This window comes from Toxorhynchites rutilus, chromosome 2, assembly GCF_029784135.1.
Source record: "Toxorhynchites rutilus septentrionalis strain SRP chromosome 2, ASM2978413v1, whole genome shotgun sequence".
Taxonomy (NCBI): Eukaryota; Metazoa; Arthropoda; class Insecta; order Diptera; family Culicidae; genus Toxorhynchites; species Toxorhynchites rutilus.
Window position 1 is genome coordinate 245081493 of NC_073745.1, and position 22377 is coordinate 245103869.

At 36.7% G+C, this 22377-nt stretch overlaps 3 protein-coding genes across 4 annotated transcripts; 2 read left to right on the forward strand and 1 right to left on the reverse strand.

Annotated features, from left to right (window-relative positions):
- Positions 1 to 979: 979 nt before the first annotated feature.
- On the reverse strand, positions 980 to 1894 carry LOC129770169 (adult-specific cuticular protein ACP-20-like). Its single transcript, XM_055772832.1, has 2 exons — positions 1529 to 1894; positions 980 to 1470 (listed from the first exon to the last, which is right to left on the reverse strand). The coding sequence occupies exons 1-2, from the start codon at positions 1535 to 1537 to the stop codon at positions 1063 to 1065; spliced, it is 417 nt and encodes a 138-aa protein (XP_055628807.1). The 5' UTR covers positions 1538 to 1894; the 3' UTR covers positions 980 to 1062.
- Positions 1895 to 10310: 8416 nt separating this feature from the next.
- On the forward strand, positions 10311 to 10711 carry LOC129766781 (cuticle protein 19-like). The gene is made up of 2 exons (XM_055767378.1): positions 10311 to 10319; positions 10379 to 10711. The coding sequence occupies exons 1-2, from the start codon at positions 10311 to 10313 to the stop codon at positions 10709 to 10711; spliced, it is 342 nt and encodes a 113-aa protein (XP_055623353.1).
- Positions 10712 to 18412: 7701 nt separating this feature from the next.
- On the forward strand, positions 18413 to 19135 carry LOC129770170 (adult-specific cuticular protein ACP-20-like). 2 transcript variants are annotated; one of them, XR_008742044.1, is made up of 3 exons: positions 18413 to 18464; positions 18518 to 18963; positions 19028 to 19135. XR_008742044.1 is itself a non-coding variant. In XM_055772833.1 (2 exons), exons 1-2 carry the CDS (start codon positions 18456 to 18458, stop codon positions 18890 to 18892), a joined length of 384 nt encoding a protein of 127 aa, XP_055628808.1. In that variant the 5' UTR covers positions 18413 to 18455; the 3' UTR covers positions 18893 to 18980. The 2 variants fall into 2 exon arrangements, 1 of the variants encoding a protein (XP_055628808.1); XM_055772833.1 differs by lacking the exon at positions 19028 to 19135 and having other exon boundaries at positions 18518 to 18980.
- The last annotated feature ends 3242 nt before the right edge of the window (positions 19136 to 22377 follow it).

Consider the following 22377-nt stretch of genomic DNA (forward strand, 5'->3'; position numbering starts at 1 on the left):
AATGGTCATACATATACACATTTGTGGAAAAATAGTAAACAGTAAACTATAAACTAATCGGTAGCTTATGGTAATTTTTAACAGTTACAGTTTCGGGGATATTTTTTTATAATGGATAATATCGACAAGAAAACAAGAAAAAGAAAAGGAAGTTCCTCATCTAAAAAAAGGCATTAATTCTTAGTTTACCAAGAAAACAGAGACAAAGAATATTAGAAATATGCAAACTTAATATTCTATATATATTATCTGGAAGGTCGTTCTACATTCTTCTTTTCGATAAAAGACTCTAAAACCAAAAGTATGTGGGGTACCAAACATATCAATATTCATTTCAGGTTTTTTTTCAAATTCACATCAGTGTTACATTTAACCAGTCGCCATCTTCTGTAGTATCCTTGAACCACTGCGACCATCACGTTAACATAAGCGCAACATAAGCGTTTGCACAATATCAGTGTCGGTCCCAGTTCCCAAAGATACTTATTGTATAAATAGAAAATAGTCAGTAATTTGACTAGAAAGTAGTCACATATTGTAAAACATCCGAAAACGAACCGTATGTATTTTTATTTTATTATTTTATAACTGTCCGTCCCAGTCAGTCAGCGCTTTCCTATAAAAAAACTCAATGTCGGCCTCTAGGGACCGATGCGGGGCTCAACGTGTTAATCTAATGTAGTAAACCAGTCACCATGATAGGAAGTGTAGCCACTCTGCATAAATTTCCCATTCATCATGAATTTATAGAGTATCCTATGGTGTTCGCAACATTTATCAAATCTATAGCTAGTAAATATCACGATCTAATGATAATGGAAATGTACTAATAATAGTAATACTGAAAATGTAAATTCTATTTTCGAAAAACAGAAAATCTGAAACGAGAGCACCGGTAGGAACAAATATCACAATGAAACAATGAAAACAAAACATTTCTCTATAAAACACATTTTCCAAACAAAAGCAAACTATCATATTCAATGAATTACAGAAGCAATATTTTATTTACAGAAGATAAGTGTAGGAAAAATTATGAGATCAGGACCTAAAACGCACGGCTCAGTGGTGATGCGAAAGCAGATTCGAGTTGGCATAACTGCTAGCGTGACCATGTCCATGGCCACCATAGTACGAGTGTTCACCATAACCTCCCTCGTGGTGTCCATAAATCTGTGGGTGCACAGCATGTCCAACTCGCTCCACATGGGCCTGGAATCCGTTGTGTTTGTCGGAGGTATACTTGACGATACGTTCCGTACCATCGGGCTCATGCAGAGAGTACTGGCCTTTCACGACATCTCCATCCCGATGCTCCCATTGACTCTTATGATCGCCAGTTTTGTGATCCTTTACGCCATACTCAAACTTGTACTTTGGATAGGCGTAGTAATCCTTGTGATCGTGACCTCCATAACCACCATCCCATTCAGCGAAAACGGCCGCCACCAGTGCAAGAACTAGAACAAACTAAAACACGATTTTTGTTTTAATTGAGCTGTAATTTTGCTCAAGAACCGCCCACTACCTTGATCATGTTGTATAATATCCACTTGATCCACTTGATTGGAACGCTTGAAGTGTACTGATATCCAACAGTTAGTCTGAAAGCTAATTTATACCAAGTCAAGTCAACGTTCTTCGACTGTTTAATTCAGATCTCTCCCGCTACCGGCAGCATGTTGATCATATTGTTTAGAAATCTCTTAATTGGCAACGCTTGTTAGGCGCGTACCAATCTAGTTTTCAGTCGCCTCAAGGAGGAAGCTGCTAGAGAAGTGCATTCGCCGATGAGTTATGCTCTCGTGACGATTGTTGTGTGCACCTCTTCTAACAATCGCCGCTTATCGCGAGCCATAAATCGGACAATACAATAAACGATTTTCCAAGGTACTTATCAAATGTACTTACAATCAAGGCATATGTTTGCAACACATCGTTCTGCAAATCAATTTATCACGTTACATTGGTCGACCATTTGTCAAACATTTTGACATTAATAATTGAAAAAAATGCGAAAATCGTTCAACCAGCAAATCAAACACATGTGAAAACGTACGGAAAAAGACATGCATAAAATAAATCACAATAACCCACAGAGGCCCGGCCAGTAGGTCATTAGTCTTGGATAGTGCCGCCTGCGCGCTTACAGACATTCGCTCAACTTTAATTTTTCCACCACCAATAAGCGGTTCCCGGCAGTGAAAATTGAGCAGCAAACATTAGAAACTAATGCCTTTGGGCGGCACTTAATGGGCGTTATTGAAGTCAGAATGGTTGCCTGCCACGAGTGCGCTAGGTGTAATTTTACACCAATTTTGCTATAAATATTGGTTACATATTGGTACTCTGAGTCAGTTTGGTGTATAATCTCGGACCGGTGTAAGATCTTCGAGTTCCTCAGCTTTCCCGTTGAATTACCACCTTTTCGCGGTTCCCGAACATATTCAACGAACGAGTCTCAAACACGATCGGGAATGTATAGAAAAACTATCACAACGTGGCGCTCAAAACGTACAGAATCTGGAAACATAATTAATCTCTTGTGATGTGAAGAACTTCGTGACAAATTTATCAGCGAAAACGGACTCAAATTTGCTGGGGACATCTCCTCTGGATGTGGCCTTAAGAATTTCAGGTCTGGGAGCTGTCCAAAATTCATCTTCAAGTACGTTTCGCCATCCATCAGCATTAATCCTTCGAACTTCCTCAAAACCATGTCGTACATCTTTCGAGCTACCAAATTTTACTTCAGCATCCTATTTGGTTGCTTGTAGACACGGAAATTACGATAACCTACTCCCATACGGGTTTTCCGAATAGTAATTTGGTTAGAGTTGTATTTTTTGGTGATGCCGTAGTCCGAGAGTCCCGAGTTTGCCCTAATTGTTCTCAATACCTTCAACCTCAGCCTACGATCGTAAGTTCCCACAACGACGTGTCCTCCGATCCATCCGAACAACAGTTATACGTTCACGGAAACGTTTCAGCACATCATACACGGTCGATGTAGCCACCTTTAGCGATTTCGCGACCTGACCACCACCACGCCGGTTTTTTATGTGGGGTCCAACATCAAATTTCCTCTCTCGGCTTCCATTTTGTACAACATTTTCAAAACAAATCGGATCAACATTGAAATTTAACCGTCGAGAGATACAGGTTTTCCTAACATTTTTGACGTAGGACTACGTCTTTCATTTCTGTACCGTAGTTCAAAGTTTCGAAAACGAGAGAGTGACGCTGGAGTGCAAGGTTTTGAACGTTAATACCTCGGCTGAATAAAGTGGTATAATAATCACTTCATCCGAAAGATAAAATGTCGAAGATTCATATGATTGTCACTTATTGTTCCAAAAAATCGTTTCAATGGCTTAAACATTGCTTTGAAAGCAAGCTATTGAAATCATAACAATCATTGATAATAATTGGTGATCGCAATGTGTTCCCGAACATGGACGCAAAATCTAGGCACCTGGAGAAACCGTCATGGCGGGTACAATAAATGTTTCCATGATGGTTAGACTCTCCACCCCCCTCTCTAGGGGGGGCTGCCATACAAATTGTTCGAGAATTAATCAAGCAAATGAAATCAAATTTGGCATGTGAAGGTTTTAGGGTGCAATAAATGTTTTTATGGTGGTTGGACTATCCACCCCCCTCTCTAAGGGGGGCTGCCATAAAAATGAAACATACATTTCTGCATAATTCAAGAACTAATCAAGCAAACTGAACCAAATTTGGCATGTCGAGGTTTTAGGGGGCAAGGAACATTTCTAAAGTGGTTCAACACTCCTCCGACCTTTCTGAACGGGGGTCTCTGTCATAGAAATGAAACACAAATTTCTGCAAAACTCGAGAACTAATCAAGCATAATTCGGGATGTGAGGGTTTTTGGGTATGAGAAATGTTTCTATGATGGTATGACACCCCTCCCTCCTCTGGAATGGAGAGGAGGTCCCATAAAAATATTACACATATTTCATCCAAAAATATTCCAACAAAATATGACAATTGAAAATTTTCGGAAAACTCTGAATGAAAAAGGGAAAATTCGGAAAATTAAATTCCCATATGTTCTACGCACCATGAAACGCACTCCTACATCTTCTTCTATCTATACCAATAAAAAAGTATCGCCGAATGTGTTGATAAGAGCAGAACTCGAGGAAGGAATTGTCCGATTTAGGGCTGTCTTTATTCTATTATATTTACTGTATAAAACATTTATTCCATGTAACGGAGAAACATGTTATTTGCAAGTGGTTGAAAAATCTTGAACGAGAATTGTGTCTGAAAATAATTTGATATTATAATGATGAGTTTTGTTAGAAATACTAGGAATTTTATAGTAAAAGATAAATTCAATAGGGTCGATTAGAAGATCAATTAGAAGATCAATCAATGAACAGTTCTGCGATGAGACTCATGAAGTTACTCATAGTAAGAAAACGTTTTTGCGAATAATATTTGATAGAGTATGCTAGGAATTTTATAGTAAAAGATAAATTCAATAGGGTCGATTAGAAGATCAATTAGAAGATCAATCAATGAACAGTTCTGCGATGAGACTCATGAAGTTACTCATAGTAAGAAAACGTTTTTGCGAATAATATTTGATAGAGTATGCTCACCGCAAACATCAACGAGCAAACATAAATATTCCGTTACACGCTTCTTTGCAATATAATTGTAGGGGAGAGGGGGGCACATTCGGACACTTTTTTTTCCTTGATTTTTAATATTTTTTGTAAACTTAAAAAAAAACCTGAATTCTTCCTGGTTGTCATTTGGACATCAATGTATCATATGAGCGTGTTAGAGGTGTACGTTGATGCGATTACGAATTTTTGAAAACCGCCTTTTTTTTAAAGATAACTTTTGTTGTATACTACACTGTTACCATTTTGAGGCGTCTATCTATCGATAAACATTTGTTTTTATCTATAACACAGTAGTCGTTTAGACGTAAGAGAATTCCTATTCTATCGATGCACAACACATGTCGCCTTTTTCGCCGTAAGAATATTGCTATTGTTCGAATGTTCACAGTTGGGCTGTTCACAGCGGGACTGTTGATATGAGGCTTCCTTTGTTGGGTTATTAATAGTTCCAATTACCGATGCAGCAGACCTTTCGGTCTGTGAGCGGTAAGGGACTGGGATTACCTTCACATGATGATTGTTGCGTGGACATAGTAGCTAGAATAACACACAAAGATGGTCAGTTTAGGGGCCCTGAGTTATGAGCTCATGATCGTTCGCTTAGTAGCGGACACGCAACCATTTAGGCTACGAAGACCCCAAAATCGCCTTTTTGTCCGAATGTGCCCCATGTGTGGGGTACTTTCGGACAGTCCTGGGGCACTTTCGGAAAACGAAAAAAAATTAAAATTTTATCTTTATCAACAATTATTTCCGTTTCCTCTTTTTCCAGCATATTCCGCATTTTTCTGTTTATCAGTACACTGAAGTCGCTTTTTACGCGGGGGATACGTGCCGCGTAAACAAAAACCGCGTAAATTCCAAAATCCGCGGAGAAAAACCGCGTAAATTCCAAAATCCGTGTAAAAAACTAACAAACGGTGAATTATTAGTTCAAAATGCAACCCATATACTGACAATTGATTACCTGATCTTCTCAGCTACTAATCAGTGATACAATACAAACTTATTTCTTGAAAAGTCACATCAATTAGCATATTGAATTTTTACGTGGTTGGTTTGCTTTCTTCCGTTTTCGAGTGGTGGTTTTCCGCGGTAAAGTTTTTGGAAATTGTTCAACATTTTCCGAGGACAAAGTTGCCAAAGTAAAATCTATCTGTGCTGTAGATGCAATGTTTTGCAGCATTGTTGTATTACCCGATGAGTCAGTTGCTACCTCCGATCCAGTAGGTGAAATCATTTCAGCATTCAAAATCCTTGTTCGAAAAAACCTTTCTTGAGAATGGATAGCAACCTGTCATTTTGAATCCAGCTAGGATATTACTCAGATTGAAAGAAGCATTATAAGCCGATGCAACTATACCTGAAAGTTCGTGTATAGAAATACTTTTTCCAGGATGGTAACCAAGTAGCCAATCGTTCTGGGAAACTGAGAGCTTTTGCTTGAAAGGGCCCATAACTGAAACATCCAGTGGTTGTAAGCGATTTGTGACATAAGGTGGAAAATAATTGTGCAATTTTCTCGGCAATATTTAATTGTTTCCAAAGTGCAATGACTTTCTGATTGATGTTTTTGGAATTGATTCGTTTACGTTGCTTTTTGCTACCTTTTTCAAATGTTCCAGAACATTGAGACACAGTTTTCCTGTTATGCAACCGTTAGTTGGGAAATTAGCAAAGACAATGTACTCAGTTGGACCACCTGTGAGCTAGAATCATGAAAACGTTCTATTCGAAACTTTTTTTTTCTCTCTCTATTATAGTGACTTTCAACACATTTCGGCTGGTTCGTCACTTTTAGTTCCATTTTTGGAAGAATGTCGGGAGTGAGAATTGAACTCGTGATCTCTGCGTGAGAGGTATGAATGTTACCACTACGCCAGATCGCCTCCACAAAATTCGAAACTAGTTCGATAGCTCTTTCCATCTCATCTTCGTTTATGCTGGTTCTATCGGTTTTCTTTTTGTAGTTTCGAACCATCATTAGGTCTGAGAATCAGACTAAATAGATGTTTGTAAGTAAACAACAATCAGACACAAATTGTATGAGGTATTAAAAAGTGTCCGAATGTGCCCCACCACCATCCGAAGACAAATCATAATTTTATCTAATAAATCGACCTTTATTTGTCAGTTGTATGTACGTTTTTTGACGTAGGATTACGTCTTTCGGGAACATATTGGGGTACAAATTGAAAATCGAAAATCGAGCACATTGTGAAAATTGTCCAATTTCAATCGCTTAATGCTCAGTCATTTCATGATGTATTGATGAAATTTTTGCGTCAATCGATTTCGGTACTTCATAACAAATTTTTATATTGTAGAAAATAATATATGTCATGAAACTAACTATCGAACAATTGAAAAACCTCAACCCATATCCTAACGGAAATACCCACTTCTGATTTGTCGAAATTGATGACACATGCGGCAGGTCCCTATCAGAGACATCAAAACCAAGCTACATGGGGGAAATCAACATTGCAAATACTTGAAAGTAGGGGGAGCTTTTGTTCCTACCGAAATGTGTTTCCTAACAGAGTCATCAAAACCAAGCTGGCTGGGGGAAATCGGCATTGCAAATATATGCAAGTCGGGGGCATTTTTATATTGCCAGTAAGGTGAGTGATACGATTAATTCTAGGAAATAAAATTTAAATTTGGAACCTTAATGTTGGTTGCTTCGTGAAATTTCATATCAATGACCGATCGTGTATTGTGAAAAATTTAGCACAAGTTGTCGGTGTTAAGTCAGACCGGACCATGTGACATTTTTCTGATTTCAAGAAAAACGAGCTTGAAGTTTGGCGCTATAAGGGGCCTTCATTGAGCGTTCTAAACAATTACGATACGTTATTCCTGCTGTACGCGTGATTCTCCAAATCTGATAAGTGTGGTATGCAGCTTACGTAATACTTAGTTAAATACAATCAATAACTCGAAATTTTTAATTTTGCTACTAGGTCCCCTCTGATTTAACACCGACCAAGTGTAAGTGCAAAATTGTATATGGTAGCAGTTGTGTTAAAAATGACATGAAATATGAACCGATTCATTCCAATGATCATTAAAAACCAAGGTGTGTTCCCGCTCAAGAACCGGTCGTTTGGTTTAAGTTGTCTGTTTTGTTGTGTTCATTTTCACCCAAAGAAAGTTTATGCGGCGAGAAGAATTGGAACAGGAAACAAACATTAGAAAAAGGTGATTTCCTGTATGCTCTACATTTAGTATTAGTTGTTGTTAGTCCAAATAAAATCCGCATTGGGTTGAATATACACAGAAAGTAAAAATTGTAGTAGAAATTTATCTTTTCCATTTCAAATACGTTTTCTCTATATCAAAGTAACATTTTTTTACTGATGAGAAAAATTGATAATTGTGTTCGGTATTGGTAATAATCTCATTGGTGAGCTTTTTTTCTCTATTTCATCCGTACATAACTCAGGAGGTATCTCGTCTTGGATCACAGAGGGTGGTTTTCATCATATCTCGTTCCACTTCGGTATCTTCTATCTGATACGCACCATCCAACGACTGTCTACCATCCTTCTGTCATCATCACTCGGTAAACACTGGTGGAGTGAACAAACAATACCCAACAACTAAACAAAACCGCCCTTTTCAGGGCCACCAAATAATTAACAAAGAATTTAACGATGTAACTCTTCAAACTTATCCAAAATCAACAGAGAGCCTAACGGAATCCTACGTTGAATGCGGTCGTATCTCGGACACAACCCTCCTGTGACTTTTTTTATTTCTTATTAGTTACTAACTGAGGTGGTGTACATAAATTTCGAAATCGTTCTCAAAGAAATTAGGGAAATACTTACAACTCCAAGCTCAAAAGTTTCGAAATGTGTATGAAAAAGGGCACTGTGTTGTATTCGTTGGTGTAAGGGCTATTGGTGAAAGGGCTGTTAAGTTACTTATATTTTTAATTTGGTTGAAAATTGTACCACTTAATTTTTACAAGCGTTGTCCGAAACTGCCCCCCTTTCTAAACTGCCTCCCTTTCCCCTACAGTAAATTTTCAGGCCAATGGTATTTTATTTATTGAAATAAAATCCATCGATGGAATTACGTTTTGTTGATGCTACAATAGTGTGTCATAAACTAATATCGTAGTACCATCGCATACTAGCGTTACCCAGTTATCCAATGAGCTTTAAAATCAGTAGGTGATCTGCTTGATGTTTTCTTAGAAATCACTTCAGTAAAACATTCTGCTAACTGCTAATTAAATAATAAAAAGTATTCGAACAGTGATGCTTATGCTGAATTACCACATCTATGCATTCAAAATGCTATTTTAAAGCAATAAGCAGTAGAATAGCAAACTGTAGTGACAAAAATATCGAGAAGACACAAAAAATTGATTTCTTTCTGGTTTTAAAGAACTTTTCTAAATTAACACATTTGTTTGTCAACCAAGTCAATAGCAAGTCCATTTACCAACCAGCTTTCATTTGATATATAACGTGTCTGTATGATCTCTCAACACGGAGATATTGTTATTTGAATGAAAAATTTCCCCTTCGTTTTTGATGGTGAATAATTTAATAATCTATCATGAAAACGAGTTTATGGGTGAGGAGTGTGTGTATATTAGGGTGCCAATGAATGTATGGGAAAAAATCGACCCCAAAATTTCAAAAAAGTTACCCTGTACAAAAGGTTTACCACCTCGAAAAATCACCCTATGCCGAATTTCTGCTCAATCGGACTTAAGACAGAGTGGCGCAAAGCGGTCAAAGTTTTATTTTTTTGAAAATCGAAAAAACACCCAAGGGGAGAGTAATGCAATCGGGGTTTTCGAAAAAAAAATTGTTGATGCCAAATGTCTTAAAATTGCATGAAACGTCGAGATCTAGTGTCATCTCGTAAAAAAAATGTTTTGTCAAAAATCGGCATTCTGGGACTTTTTTTCGGAGTACGAAACGAAAAGTATAGTTTTGAGTGCCATTCAAAATAGTCATCGCGATTTTTCATTCGGAACTTGCTACGAAATGTTGATTTGCACGATAATATACCCTATGCAAAATATTAGCTCATTCGGACTTCATTTACTGGTGTCGCAAACGTTAAAATTTGAGTTTTTTGAAAACCGAAAAATCACCAGAATTTTTTTTATTTCTTCTCGATACTTTTGTTCTCTGCATCTACACACACCAAGATAACAATGTGTTCGTGAAATATTCCAGAAGCTGATGGTTTGAGTATTTGAAATGATGTATATATCATTATCTAAATGTAATATTTCGAAAGCTTGTTTTCGACGTTCAAAAGTAGCGAAAAGAGATTTGCATGGTGGGATACGATTTTGAATTTGAGTCACTGTATCTATATGTCTTCATGCGTGATAAACATCCTAAATTGGAACTGTATGGCGTGCCTATTGCTCATTTTCTATATTGTTTATGTTTAAGCCACTGTTATGAGTTTTATTCCAATGGACTGTTATCGAACCACTTTTGAAAATAATATATTTTTCCAACCGCTAAACTTCGCGAGCAAACACATATATGTGCTTGGCACGAAGGTCTAGCCCATCGATGTATAAAAGTAATAGTTTTAAGCACTAACCCATCATTCACTTGTGTGTCTTCACCTTGCTAAGTTAACTTCGATTTGGAAAGCAAAATGTTGAAGGTAAACCATGAAATATGAATTATTTTATCGGTTTATTTGGAACTTTTATCCGCCACCAGTTTATTGCCATTGTTGTCATATCGCTCGCCGTAGTATCGGCTCAGAATCACCACAGTGAACCAGAGCGAGGGAGTAACCAGGAAGGGGTACACAAGGACTATTACACGTATCCTAAGTACACGTTCGAATACGGCGTCAAGGATCCTCACACCGGAGATCACAAAAGCCAGTGGGAAACCCGCGATGGTGATGCTGTTAAGGGCGGTTACACTGTGCATGAAGCTGACGGCTCTGAGCGTGTGGTTGAGTACACATCCGATAAGCAGAATGGTTTCCAGGCCCACGTTAAGATGATCGGTGGTGCGGATCATCCGCAAGCGCGAGGGGATTAAATAATGGGCGAGAATAATATTATTGTGACTGTGATATCGACGGTTCCCGGAATAAATCGCCACAGAAAACGACTGCAACAGAAACCACCGCTTATAAAATGTGTAGTAGGCTATAAATATTGTGGCGCGGTATTGTATTTCAAAACAAGAATTAACCGGGCAAACGTATCGCCCCAGGCAAACGTAACGCCCCGGGCAGACGTATACCGTCCGACGCTCGCTAGAGCTCGGTCGGACATTGCTAAAGGATCGTATCCTATGTTTCAAACTAACCGGGCAATCAGTGGATCCCAGGTTTGCGTGCGAGACACCGCCGCTTCCGACGGCGGGTCGGCGGTGGACTCGGATTGCGTCATCTTGGCGGCATGGGCCGCCTCGATTCCTTATCCTCGCCAAATGGGGACTTCGTCCCCATTACATTGTCCTCAGAATAAATTTCGAAAAACGAGAACAAGAGAATAAATTTATAATAGAAATGTGAGGCACATGATGTTTTTCCCGCGCCAAATATTTCTAGCCTACTACACTTTTTCTAAGCGGTTGTTTCTGTTGCAGTTGTTTACTGTGGCGATTTATTCCGGTCACCGATATCGACGTTGTGATGAAATAGTATATCGATATGTATCGAAGTGATTGTTTTTGCGTTTTCAAGCTTTTCATATTATGTTGTGCTGCGTAGCAGTAGTGTTATGTTGTTAGGATTTCCATTATCGATCAATCGTTGGAGATCGTGTGATTCATTTTACAAGTTATTTGATGATTAGTTATCCTTATTATTAATACATGTCAGGAAATGCTGGATTTTGATTTTTTTTTTTTTGTAAATGAAGTAAATCTTCATCGTGTTACATAAGTAGAATTCTATAGCCTCCCGCCCGATAATTGATAATGAATTTTTATTTGTTCTTAAGTTCAATTTACATTGCACAAAATTAATTTTTACCACAACATGTCAACCTGTTTTTTTTTATATTTCTTCTAAATGATAAAATATAACATTTTATAGTAATCTTTTTCCTTCACTTTTATGGGCGCCATTCAATGACTGGATCATCAAATGTTTATAGTACTGTTTGAGCATGAATGGATTAGCTTGACTACTATGAGCATTAATGTTGTTTATGTAATCAAATTCGGATTACTAAAGTCATTATCTAGTCAAATAAACCAATAACTACCAGAGATGCAAAAATAATCTTAAATTTGAAACACCGTTTTCTAATTAACTGAATGTATCAAAATTTGTCTATTCTCTCACGACTAATAAACATTTATAATAATGATAATAAAAAAAAAGAAATATTTTTCCCGACGTTTCGAGAAAAACGCGTTTGATTTTAATTGTTATGGCCGTAATATTTTAGATACCGAATAACTCGCTCTAACCCTGACTCAGAGCTAAGTCATTCCATATAATAGCTCAGAAACAACTAAAATTGGGTACTGTACGAATTGTAACCGACGACTTTTGAAGCAGATGTTCACCAGCGAATGAAAAACCATGGGATCACCTTAAAAAATCGAAAAACTGGCAGATGATAACTGTCGTTTCTGCAATTTCGAAGCTGAAACTTCGGAACATTTACTGTGTCAATGCAGTACACTTATCCAGCGAAGACTGCGAATTCTTGGAAAGGGCATTCTTATGCCTAACGAGATTTGGTCTGCTGAACCAAAAATGGTAAGGAACTTCATAAAGCAAGTCATACCATATACATACATATGCAAAGTCCTGTTGCGACCATAACTGATTCCCTGAGTGATGGAACGAACTGACACTACATACATAGCAAACTGGAGTGCGCTACAATAGATCAAACTAATGGTCGCAGTGGTACAATGCCCCTACAGTAGAAGAAGATGTTCTGAAAACCATGCTCGGAATCAAACTATGGGTTAAAATGGCGAATGAATATCTTTTAATTTAACTCATTCTAATTCAACGAATCATCATCAAGAAAGATGTTGACTGCTCGCTGGATGGAGCGAAGCAGGAATAAAAATCGCAAATGAGAATGTTTTGTACTCTCGCCCGATGCAGGGGCGAAAGTTGAGTAGCAAAGTTTCTTCTCTGCTTTGCTTCTGCACTGCACTGAGCATATGAGCATCGTGCGTATTCTGAGAATGCTCCCAGAAGCAAACGATTCAGCGCGTTCGATACGCACGGTAGCAGAGAATCAACCGATGGTAGCGCAAAAACAATATACATTATTGCCTTCGGCTGTTCTACTTTTTTCTCTTGGGTATGATATTGCACGATGCAATGAAACGATTGGTTTCATAATTTAATAACAATATTAAATAAAATGAATCAATGTTTTAAATATTTCCTATACAAAAAGTGTCATGCCAAATCGACTGGCCATTGGCAGCAACATCTCAGATTGCAGTGAAACGTTATGGGTGTAAAGACATTGGTCATTTGGGCAACTTTGCATATTTGAAATATTCAAAAAAGAATTAGACTACTTTTCGAAAAAGGGCCCAAGATTTGTTTAGACTCAAAATGAAAATGACAAAAAGGAAAAATGACAAAATGACACAAGAACTATACCCTACAAAATTTTGATCAATAAATAAAATGTAGGAAAATGTTTGAATTTTCTTAATAACACATAACAAAAAATTAATTTTCCACTGATTTTCTTTTATAAAAATTTAAATTCTTTTCTCAAAAATGTGTTTTGACTAGACCTTACAATCTCCAACAAGTTACACCTACATCGGAAGATGGGCACTTTTACAGGGAAAAAGTTTTTCTTACAACAACTTTTTCATGTTTTCTATGAAAATCATAATTTTGTTCACAGTCAAGATAGCGATATAATGTATTCGACAAAGTTTTAGATCTCATTAAATGATGGACTATTGTCGAAGATTTCATCTTTCTTTCTTTTCTAGTTTCTGGGATAAATGACAATTTTGTATGGAGATTTCTGAAAAAAATATGTTTTTCTCGTAGCATCTTTGAGTTTAAATTATCGCGTTTGACATGTTTTTAAATAAAAAAAAAAAGTTGATGGGTCTGGGCCTAGAGGTACGGCCGCGATCTTGACATAAGACTGTGATTGTGTGTAGTAAAGGAATTTAAATTGAGTTTTTTCATTGTTCAAAATCTGTATTTTTGACTTTTTTGATACATCAAATGGAAGTCATGAACATATGCGTGAGTATACCTTTTCGAACTTCTAAATCAGCAGCCGGTTAAATTCATTAATTGCATTTTTTTACATAACCAAAAAAAACATGCTCGATATAATGATATCCTGGACCACAATTCCATAAATTGTTATTAGCAAGACCTACAATTGAGTACGAATTGATTGGACAACAACCTGAACTTCAATCTAATAAAATTTCTATCGACGTTTAACCTTTTGAGCCAGGCTCTCGTCAAAACTTTAGAGTAGAATCATCCAATATCATCTTCAAGATCATTCCTAAATCATCCCTACATTGATTCTGACAACTGATAAATGCCTATTACCGGCAAATCGAGAATAATTCATAATACGCATCTAATCACATTAGAGCTAACGCCTAATTGTAGGCAAAAAATTGCTCGTTGCGATGTGGGGGAAAACGAGGCTAGTGAAATCGAAAAAAAAACATACCCATTTGAATTGTCAAATCGTCAACTTTTTTTACTATATTCACTATATTCACTGTATTGAGCCAAAAAAATTCTGGATAAATTTCCTGTCCAATGGTATATAACTCAACATATGTCGCGATAACGATTTTGAGTAATATGCGTTTGAAAATTCTTAATGAATCGTTACATTTTTCGTAGAGTTACGCCCCTATATAGAAATCAAAGACATAGTCCTATGTCAAAACCTTAACAGAACATGTCAATAGGGATAATTGCCAAATAAAAATGTTACAGGTTAACATTGATGGTATTTTGACGTAGGATTACGTCTTTCGGGAACATATTGGGGTACAAATTGAAAATCGAAAATCAAGTACATCGTGAAAATTGTCCAATTTCAAACGCTTACTGCTCAGTCATTTCATGATGGATTGATGAATCTTTTGCATCAATCGATTTCGATACTTCATAACATTTTTTTGTGTTGAAGAAAATAATATACGTCATGAAACTAACTGTCGAACAATTGGAAAATTTCAACCCCTATCCTAACGGAAATACCCACTTCTGAATGGTCGAATTTACGACACATGCGGCGACTCCTAAACAGAGACATCAAAACCAAGCTGCCTGAAGGAAATCGGCATTCAAATACATGAAATTAGGGGGAACTTTTGTTCCTACCGAAATGTGTTCCCTAACAGAAACATCGAAACCAAGCTACCTGGGGGAAATTGGCATTGCAAAAATATGCAAGTCGGGGGCATTTTTATATTGCAAGTAAGGTGAGTGATATAATTAATTCTAGCAAATAAAATTTAAATTTGGAACTCTAATGTTGGTTGCTTCGTGAAATTTCATATCAATAAACGATCGTTTATTGTGAAATATTTAGCGCAAGTTTAAGTGTAAAATTGTATATGGTATCAGTTGTGTTAAAAATAACTTGATATATGAAAAGATTTATTTCAATTTTCATAAATAAAAACCAAGGTGTGTTCCCGCTCGAGAACGGGTCGTTTGGTTTAAGCTGTCTGTTTATTCTGTTTATTTTCACCCAAGGAAAGTTTATACGGCGAGAAAATTTGGAAAAGTGAAGAAATACTAGAAGAAGTGATTGAGAAAATGAGCTCTACATATAGTATTAAATGTTGTTAGTCCAATTAAAATTCGCATTGGGTTGAATAAACATTCAGAAAGTAAAAATTGTAAAAGAAAATTACCTATTCCATTTCAAAAATGTTTTCTCTATATTGAAATAACATGTTTTTACCGACGATCTGATTATTAATTATCTTATATTACATTGGTGAGTTTTTTTTCTTTATTTCATCCATACATATTACAGGAGGCATCTCGTCTAGGATCACAGAGGGCGGTTTTCATCATATCTTGTTCCACTTCAGTATCTTTTGTCTGAAACGCACCATCCAACGACTGTTTACCATCCTACTGTCATCATAACTCGGTGGAGTGAACAAACAATACACAACAACCAAACAAGACGGCCGTTTTCAGGGCCACCAAATCATTATCAAAGAGTTTAACGATGTAATGCTTCAAGCATATCCAAATTCAACAGATAGCCTAACGGAATCCTACGTCAACTATGTGGTCGTGTCTCGGACACAACCCTTCTGTGACTTTTTTTCAAAGAAAACTTGGAAAAGTTGTTGTTACAAAAACTCTTACCCTGTACTACTCATGTTTGCATAGGAGACGTAACCACCAACACCATTAACGTTGGGAAAACGCGATTTTGTTGTTTTTTTTGCCTACAAGCGTAACCATGCAAATTTCCAATGAAATAATCTGTCCAGTTGAACGATATTATCGGCAAAATGAGGGTCTAGGAGATTTTGCGGATTAAAATAAATATTCGGAAATTATAAGGGCAATTCATATAATTGGTTTGAGAATAAATAAAATAATTTAAAAAATTTTTTTTGAGGAAATGCCCCTCTTCAAGGGGGGCTGTTATACAAATGAAATACAAATTTCTACATTACTCGAGAACTGATCAAGCAAATGAAACGAAATTTGGCATGCGACGGTTTTAGGGTGCAATAAATGATTATATGGTGGTTAGATACTTAGCTAGATACTTAGAGGGGGCTGCCATACAAATGAAATACAATTTCTGCATTATTCGAGAACTGATCAGCAAATGGAACCAAATTTGGCATATTGTGGTTTTGGGGTGCAATAAATGCAATAATTTCTGCATTACTCGAGAATTAATCAAGCAAATGAAACCAAATGTAACCATGTAACGGAGAAACATGTTATTTGCAAATGGATGAAAAATTTTGCACGAGCGTTGTGTCTGGAAATAATCTGATATTATAACGTCGAGTTTTGGTAGAATTACTGAAATTTTATAGTAAAAAATAATTTTAATGGGTAGATTAGAAGATCAATCAATGAACAGTTCTGCGATTGGACTCATGAACGTGCGCTTAGTAAAAAAACGTGAATGTGATAAAGAAAAATAAATTTTGAGCGGGACGAAGTTTGCCGGGTCAGCTGGTTAAAGAATAAAATGTAAGAAATTATTTATGTTTTCATTTTAAAAATATCAAACGATTTGAAAAAAATGAAAATATATATTTATTTTTCGTATCTTTTTAAAAATCTCAAAAACAAAGTCCTTACAATTTCCAATAAGTCACCCATACTTCGAAAGAAGGGCACTGCTATACGGAAAGAATTATCCTTAAATCAACTTTTTCATTTTTTCTTTAAAAAAATACTGTGAATTTTTAACCTGTAAATTACCGCAATTGACATACTTTGCACTAAAAAGTGTTACGGGAAAAATATTATCTTTTCAAATGCCATATATTCCAGAAACTATAAACGGTAGAAAGTAAATATCTTCGACAAAAGTTCATATTTTATTGTTCATATCAAAAGTTCATAAAACAATTTTTTATAAAGTATATTACTTTATCGCTATATTGACTTTGAACAAAATTATGATCAGTTATAATGTTTTTAAAGAAATCATGAAAAAAATGTTAGAAAAACTTTTTCCCTGCAAAAGTGCCCATATTCCGATGTATGGGTGACTTGTTGAAAATTGTAGGGGCTGTTCATATATTTTTTTTGAAAATTAAAAAAATACATTTTTGAGAAAAATGAATTTCAATTTTTGAAATTTTTAAAATTTTTAAAAAATCTGTAAAACATTAAGAAAAATCTTTGGCCTTTTTCAAAAAGCAGTCTAGTCCATTTTTGGAGATTTCAAGTGTGCAAAGTTGCTTAAATGACCAATGTCTTCACATCCACAACATTTCATTGCTATCTGAGATGGTGCTGTTAACTTCTAAGACGAGTTGGCATGAAATTCGTCATACAGTTTTTCATAATCCAAAAGTGTGGCGTTTACCGAACACTGACGGCAAAAATGTAAAAAATGGTGTTCTATTCAGAACGTGTTCCAGGTTTATGTAACATACAAGAAAACAAAAACAGTTGCCATCCGATAGCTCATCACATCACGAGCTTACACGCCTAAATAAATCAAACTAAACGATAAAACCACATTTATGATTAATCAAATGTTCCGATTTCACACCCAATTAGCGGTGCGAATTGGTCCCAATTATCCGCAGCAAATCCATTAACCATTTTCTTACGGCCCTCTTCGCTTCGAGAGCCTCGGATCAGTCGGAGAAATCGGCTCTTTCCGTTGCAGTTGACTTTGTGTCTTTTGCGTTTGCTCGCCTCCGAGCATGGCACTAATTCGAGCTTCCTGAAAATGTTTCGGTTTTCGATCGCAGTTTTGCAAAATTCGGCCACTAAAAACCGAAAGTTTCAAGGCCTATCTGGCCGATCCGAGCTCTGGCAAAATGTGTGGTTTTCTTCCAGCTTCTACTAGCGGAGGTCGCATTTTTGTCACGCCAAGTAACCGCGCGTTTTACACCGCGGTACATTTTATACGCTTAGTAAAGCAATTTTAATGGCATGTAGAATTGCTCTGGCCGTCGCACAAATGGATGCAGGTGAAATCACTCGTAAGCAAATTAGTGTACTAATCAATGTTCTTTTCGATTGAGAGCGTGAGACTTGGCTGCTCGGTGGTATAAAAGCGGACAAGAACTCTGTGGACAGTACCAGTTCTGCAGAAGCGATTATCCTAGCAAAATGTTCAAAGTGAGTTGAAGATAAATTTAGCATTGCACAATAAAAAAAATCCTATTTTTTAGGTTACCATCTTCAGTTTATGCTGCCTGTTGGTCGCTGTTTCCGGCCATTATTGGGGAGGCGATGGGCATAAGGATTATCACACTTATCCCAAATATAAGTACGAATATGGAGTTAAGGACCACCATACCGGAGATCATAAAAGCCAATGGGAGCACCGTGATGGAGATGTTGTGAAGGGAGGTTATACTCTGGACGAGGCTGACGGTACCAAACGAGTGGTTGAGTATCATTCGGACAAACATAGTGGACTGCATGCCCATGTGAAGCGAATCGGCCATGCTCACCATCCACAGGTTTATGGCCATCATCACGATCATCACGGCTATGGCCATGGTTCGGGATACAGCTACAGTCATCTGGATCAACATCATTGACCCACATTTCAATGAGATCATTATTTGAAAATAAATTATTTACACTTTTTTGAGTCTGGAATGATTAAATGGTAAAAATTTTCGAAAACAATTGCCGATATTTTTTGATAATAGCTGATTCAATTTAAATTCTAGGTCGTCTGCAATATATCGCAATATATTTTACTGGCCTAACAGTCTAAAATGTCCGTATGGCAGATTTTTTCCAAGAAAAATTTCCTTACACAATTCATAATAACAGGCAATAATCATACGCGTATCGCATACTGGAAGTCGTGGATCTATTATGGGACTGTGGCACATTTGATTGCCTGTTGCCAAACAGTTGTATCCTTTTAGCAATCGAAGATACGAGTTTCTCTGTTTCGATATGTGTGACTGTTTCCAGTAGGTCATCCAATAAATTTGGACATAGCTTTCACATTATCTCTCCTCACGACCTTACAGATGTATTGAATGAATTCTTTGAATGATTTCTGTATTGATAAAACATGCTAAAATATATTTTTTCGCGGTTGCACTTGATTTTTCGTCCTTCATTGCGCTATCCGCGATTTTTGTTATTCGAGGTGACGTAGCGTAGACTATTCCGCGGATAATCGGGGTTCTATTGTAAGTAAATACTCACCTACACGATGCACTATCTCATCTCACAAAACGAATTGACAGTCGAGAGTACAACGAAGTACCGTCGATGGGGGTGAAAATGGGTCAAAAAAGGCAGTTTTCGAACTTTTTGTTGAATAACTATCGTAAATTAGAGTAAAACACAATTCTGATTACGTAGAAATGTTCTCTAATGATGAACACTCGTAAGTGTTCAAGGAATTGTTGAATAATATTATTTTTTCACTGAACTACGATTGAATGAAAGTTGACCCTATCTTACCCCTTAGAAGGGGTGACAATGGGTCAAAGTAGTGAATATTATATTCTATTAAGAATTGTGGTTAGAAATCAATTTCTCAATAATTTCAATAATTTCAATTTAACAACATGTAAGTGTCTTGAATGATTACCAAATTTGGCATGCGGAGGTTTTAGAGAGCACAAAACGTTTCTTTGGTGAATCGACACTCCTCCCCCCTCTCTTAGGGTCTACCATACAAATGAAACTCAAATTTCTGCATAACTCGAGAACTAATCAAGCAAATGGAACCAAATTTAGCTTGTGGAGGTTTTAGGGTGCAATAAATGTTTCTATGGTGGTTTAACACTCCTTCCCACCCCTAAGGGGGCTGCATAACTCGAGAATCAATCAAGCAAACGGAACCAAACTTTGCATATGGATGTTTTAGAGTGCTCCCGTTCACTCCTATATCTTCTTCTATCTATATAAATAAAAATGGATCGTCGAATTTGCTGATAACCACTCGGTCACGGAAGCACTTACGAATATCCTCTCTAGTGCATTGAAATACACACGGTCTCAACCGATAGCTTTACATACACAATAAAACGGACAGTCGCACTTGATAGGACAGAGAGGATAATGTGAACAATCGCGACGACTAAACTAATTAGGGGAGATGGGGGTAAGACGAACATGTTAAAGAAAACTTCAATTGTATCTTTGGAAACTCATGTTTTCAAAATGTTAAAAGCAGTTTCTTACAGCTCACTCAATATACTGGTTTTCGAAACAACTAGCCAAATGTTTTATAAAAATGTGTTTTTGCATGTTTTTACTGAAAATAAAGTAAGCTGAAAATCAGTGCGGGTACTTTCCATCATGCATTGGATGTGTGTGAAGTCACAGGAGGGTTGTGTCCGAGACACGACCGCATAGTTGACGTAGGATTCCGTTAGGCTATCTGTTGATTTTGGATATGCTCGAAGAATTACATCGTTAAACTCTTTGATAATGGTTTGGACGCCCTGAAAACGGCCGTTTTGTTTGGTTGTTGTGTATTGTTTGTTCACTCCACCGAGTTATGATGACAGTAGGATGGTAAACAGTCGCTGGATGGTGCGTTTCAGATGAAAGATACTGAAGTGGAACGAGATATGATGAAAACCGCCCTCTGTGATCCTAGACGAGATGCCTCCTGTGATATGTATGGATGAAAAAAAGAAAAAAAAACTCACCAATGTAATATAAGATAATTAATAATCAGATCATCGGTAAAAACATGTTATTTCAATATAGAGAAAACATTTTTGATCGGAGCCGATCTGGCGTAATAACATGGTAACATCCATGCCTCTCACGCTAAAGGTCACGAGTTCAATTCTCACTCCCGACATTCTTCCAAAAATGGAAGTAAAAGTGACGAACCAGCCAAATGAGTCACTATAATACAGATAAAAAAAAAACATTTTTGAATCTTTTACAATTTTTACTTTCTGAATGTTTATTCAACCCAATGCGAATTTTAATTGGACTAACAACATTTGATACTATATGTAGAGCTCATTTGCTCAATCACTTCTTCTAGTATTTCTTCACTTTTCCAAATTTTCTCGCCGTATAAACTTTCCTTGGGTGAAAATGAAGAGAATAAATAGACAGCTTAAACCAAACGACCCGTTCTCGAGCGGGAACACACCTTGGTTTTTATTTATGAAAATTGAAATAAATCGTTTCATAGTTATTTTTAACACAAATGATACCATATACAATTTTACACTTACACTTGCGCTAATTTTTTCACAATAAACGATCGTTCATTGATATGAAATTTCACGAAGCAACCAACATTAGAGTTCCAAATTTAAATTTTATTTGCTAGAATTAATTGTATCACTCACCTTACTTGCAATATAAAAATGCCCCCGACTTGCATATTTTTGCAATGCCGATTTCCCCCAGGCAGCTTGGTTTCGATGTTTCTGTTAGGGAACACATTTCGGTAGGAACAAAAGTTTCCCCTAATTTCATGTATTTGAATGCCGATTTCCTTCAGGCAGCTTGGTTTTGATGTCTCTGTTAGGGAGTCGCCGCATGTGTAGTAAATTCGACCAATCAGAAGTGGGTATTTCCGTTACGATAGGGGTTGAGATTTTCCAATTGTTCGATAGTTAGTTTCATGACGTATATTATTTTCTTTAATGTAAAAAAATGTTATGAAGTACCGAAATCGATTGATGCAAAAAATTCATCAATCCATCATGAAATGACTGAGCAGTAAGCGTTTGAAATTGGACAATTTTCACGATGTTTTCGATTTTCGATTTTCAATTTGTACCCCAATATGTTCCCGAAAGACGTAATCCTACGTCAAAATGAAAAAAGGATATTCATTTTGGACACTCACGTCGTAAATCTGACAAAACTGTTGAAGTATGTTGAATTACGGGGTATGACCGCATTGAACGTATTTGTAAACGAGAAGCTATTATAAGGAATTACTTTGAGGAATTGAAAAATCTCAGTTTCTACGATATCACATTATAATGCAAGAGTAATTTTAGGCTTATCCTTTCATCTAAATGAATTATACATACGGCACTGTAGTTTTTGTGACTATTGTTACTCAAAATAT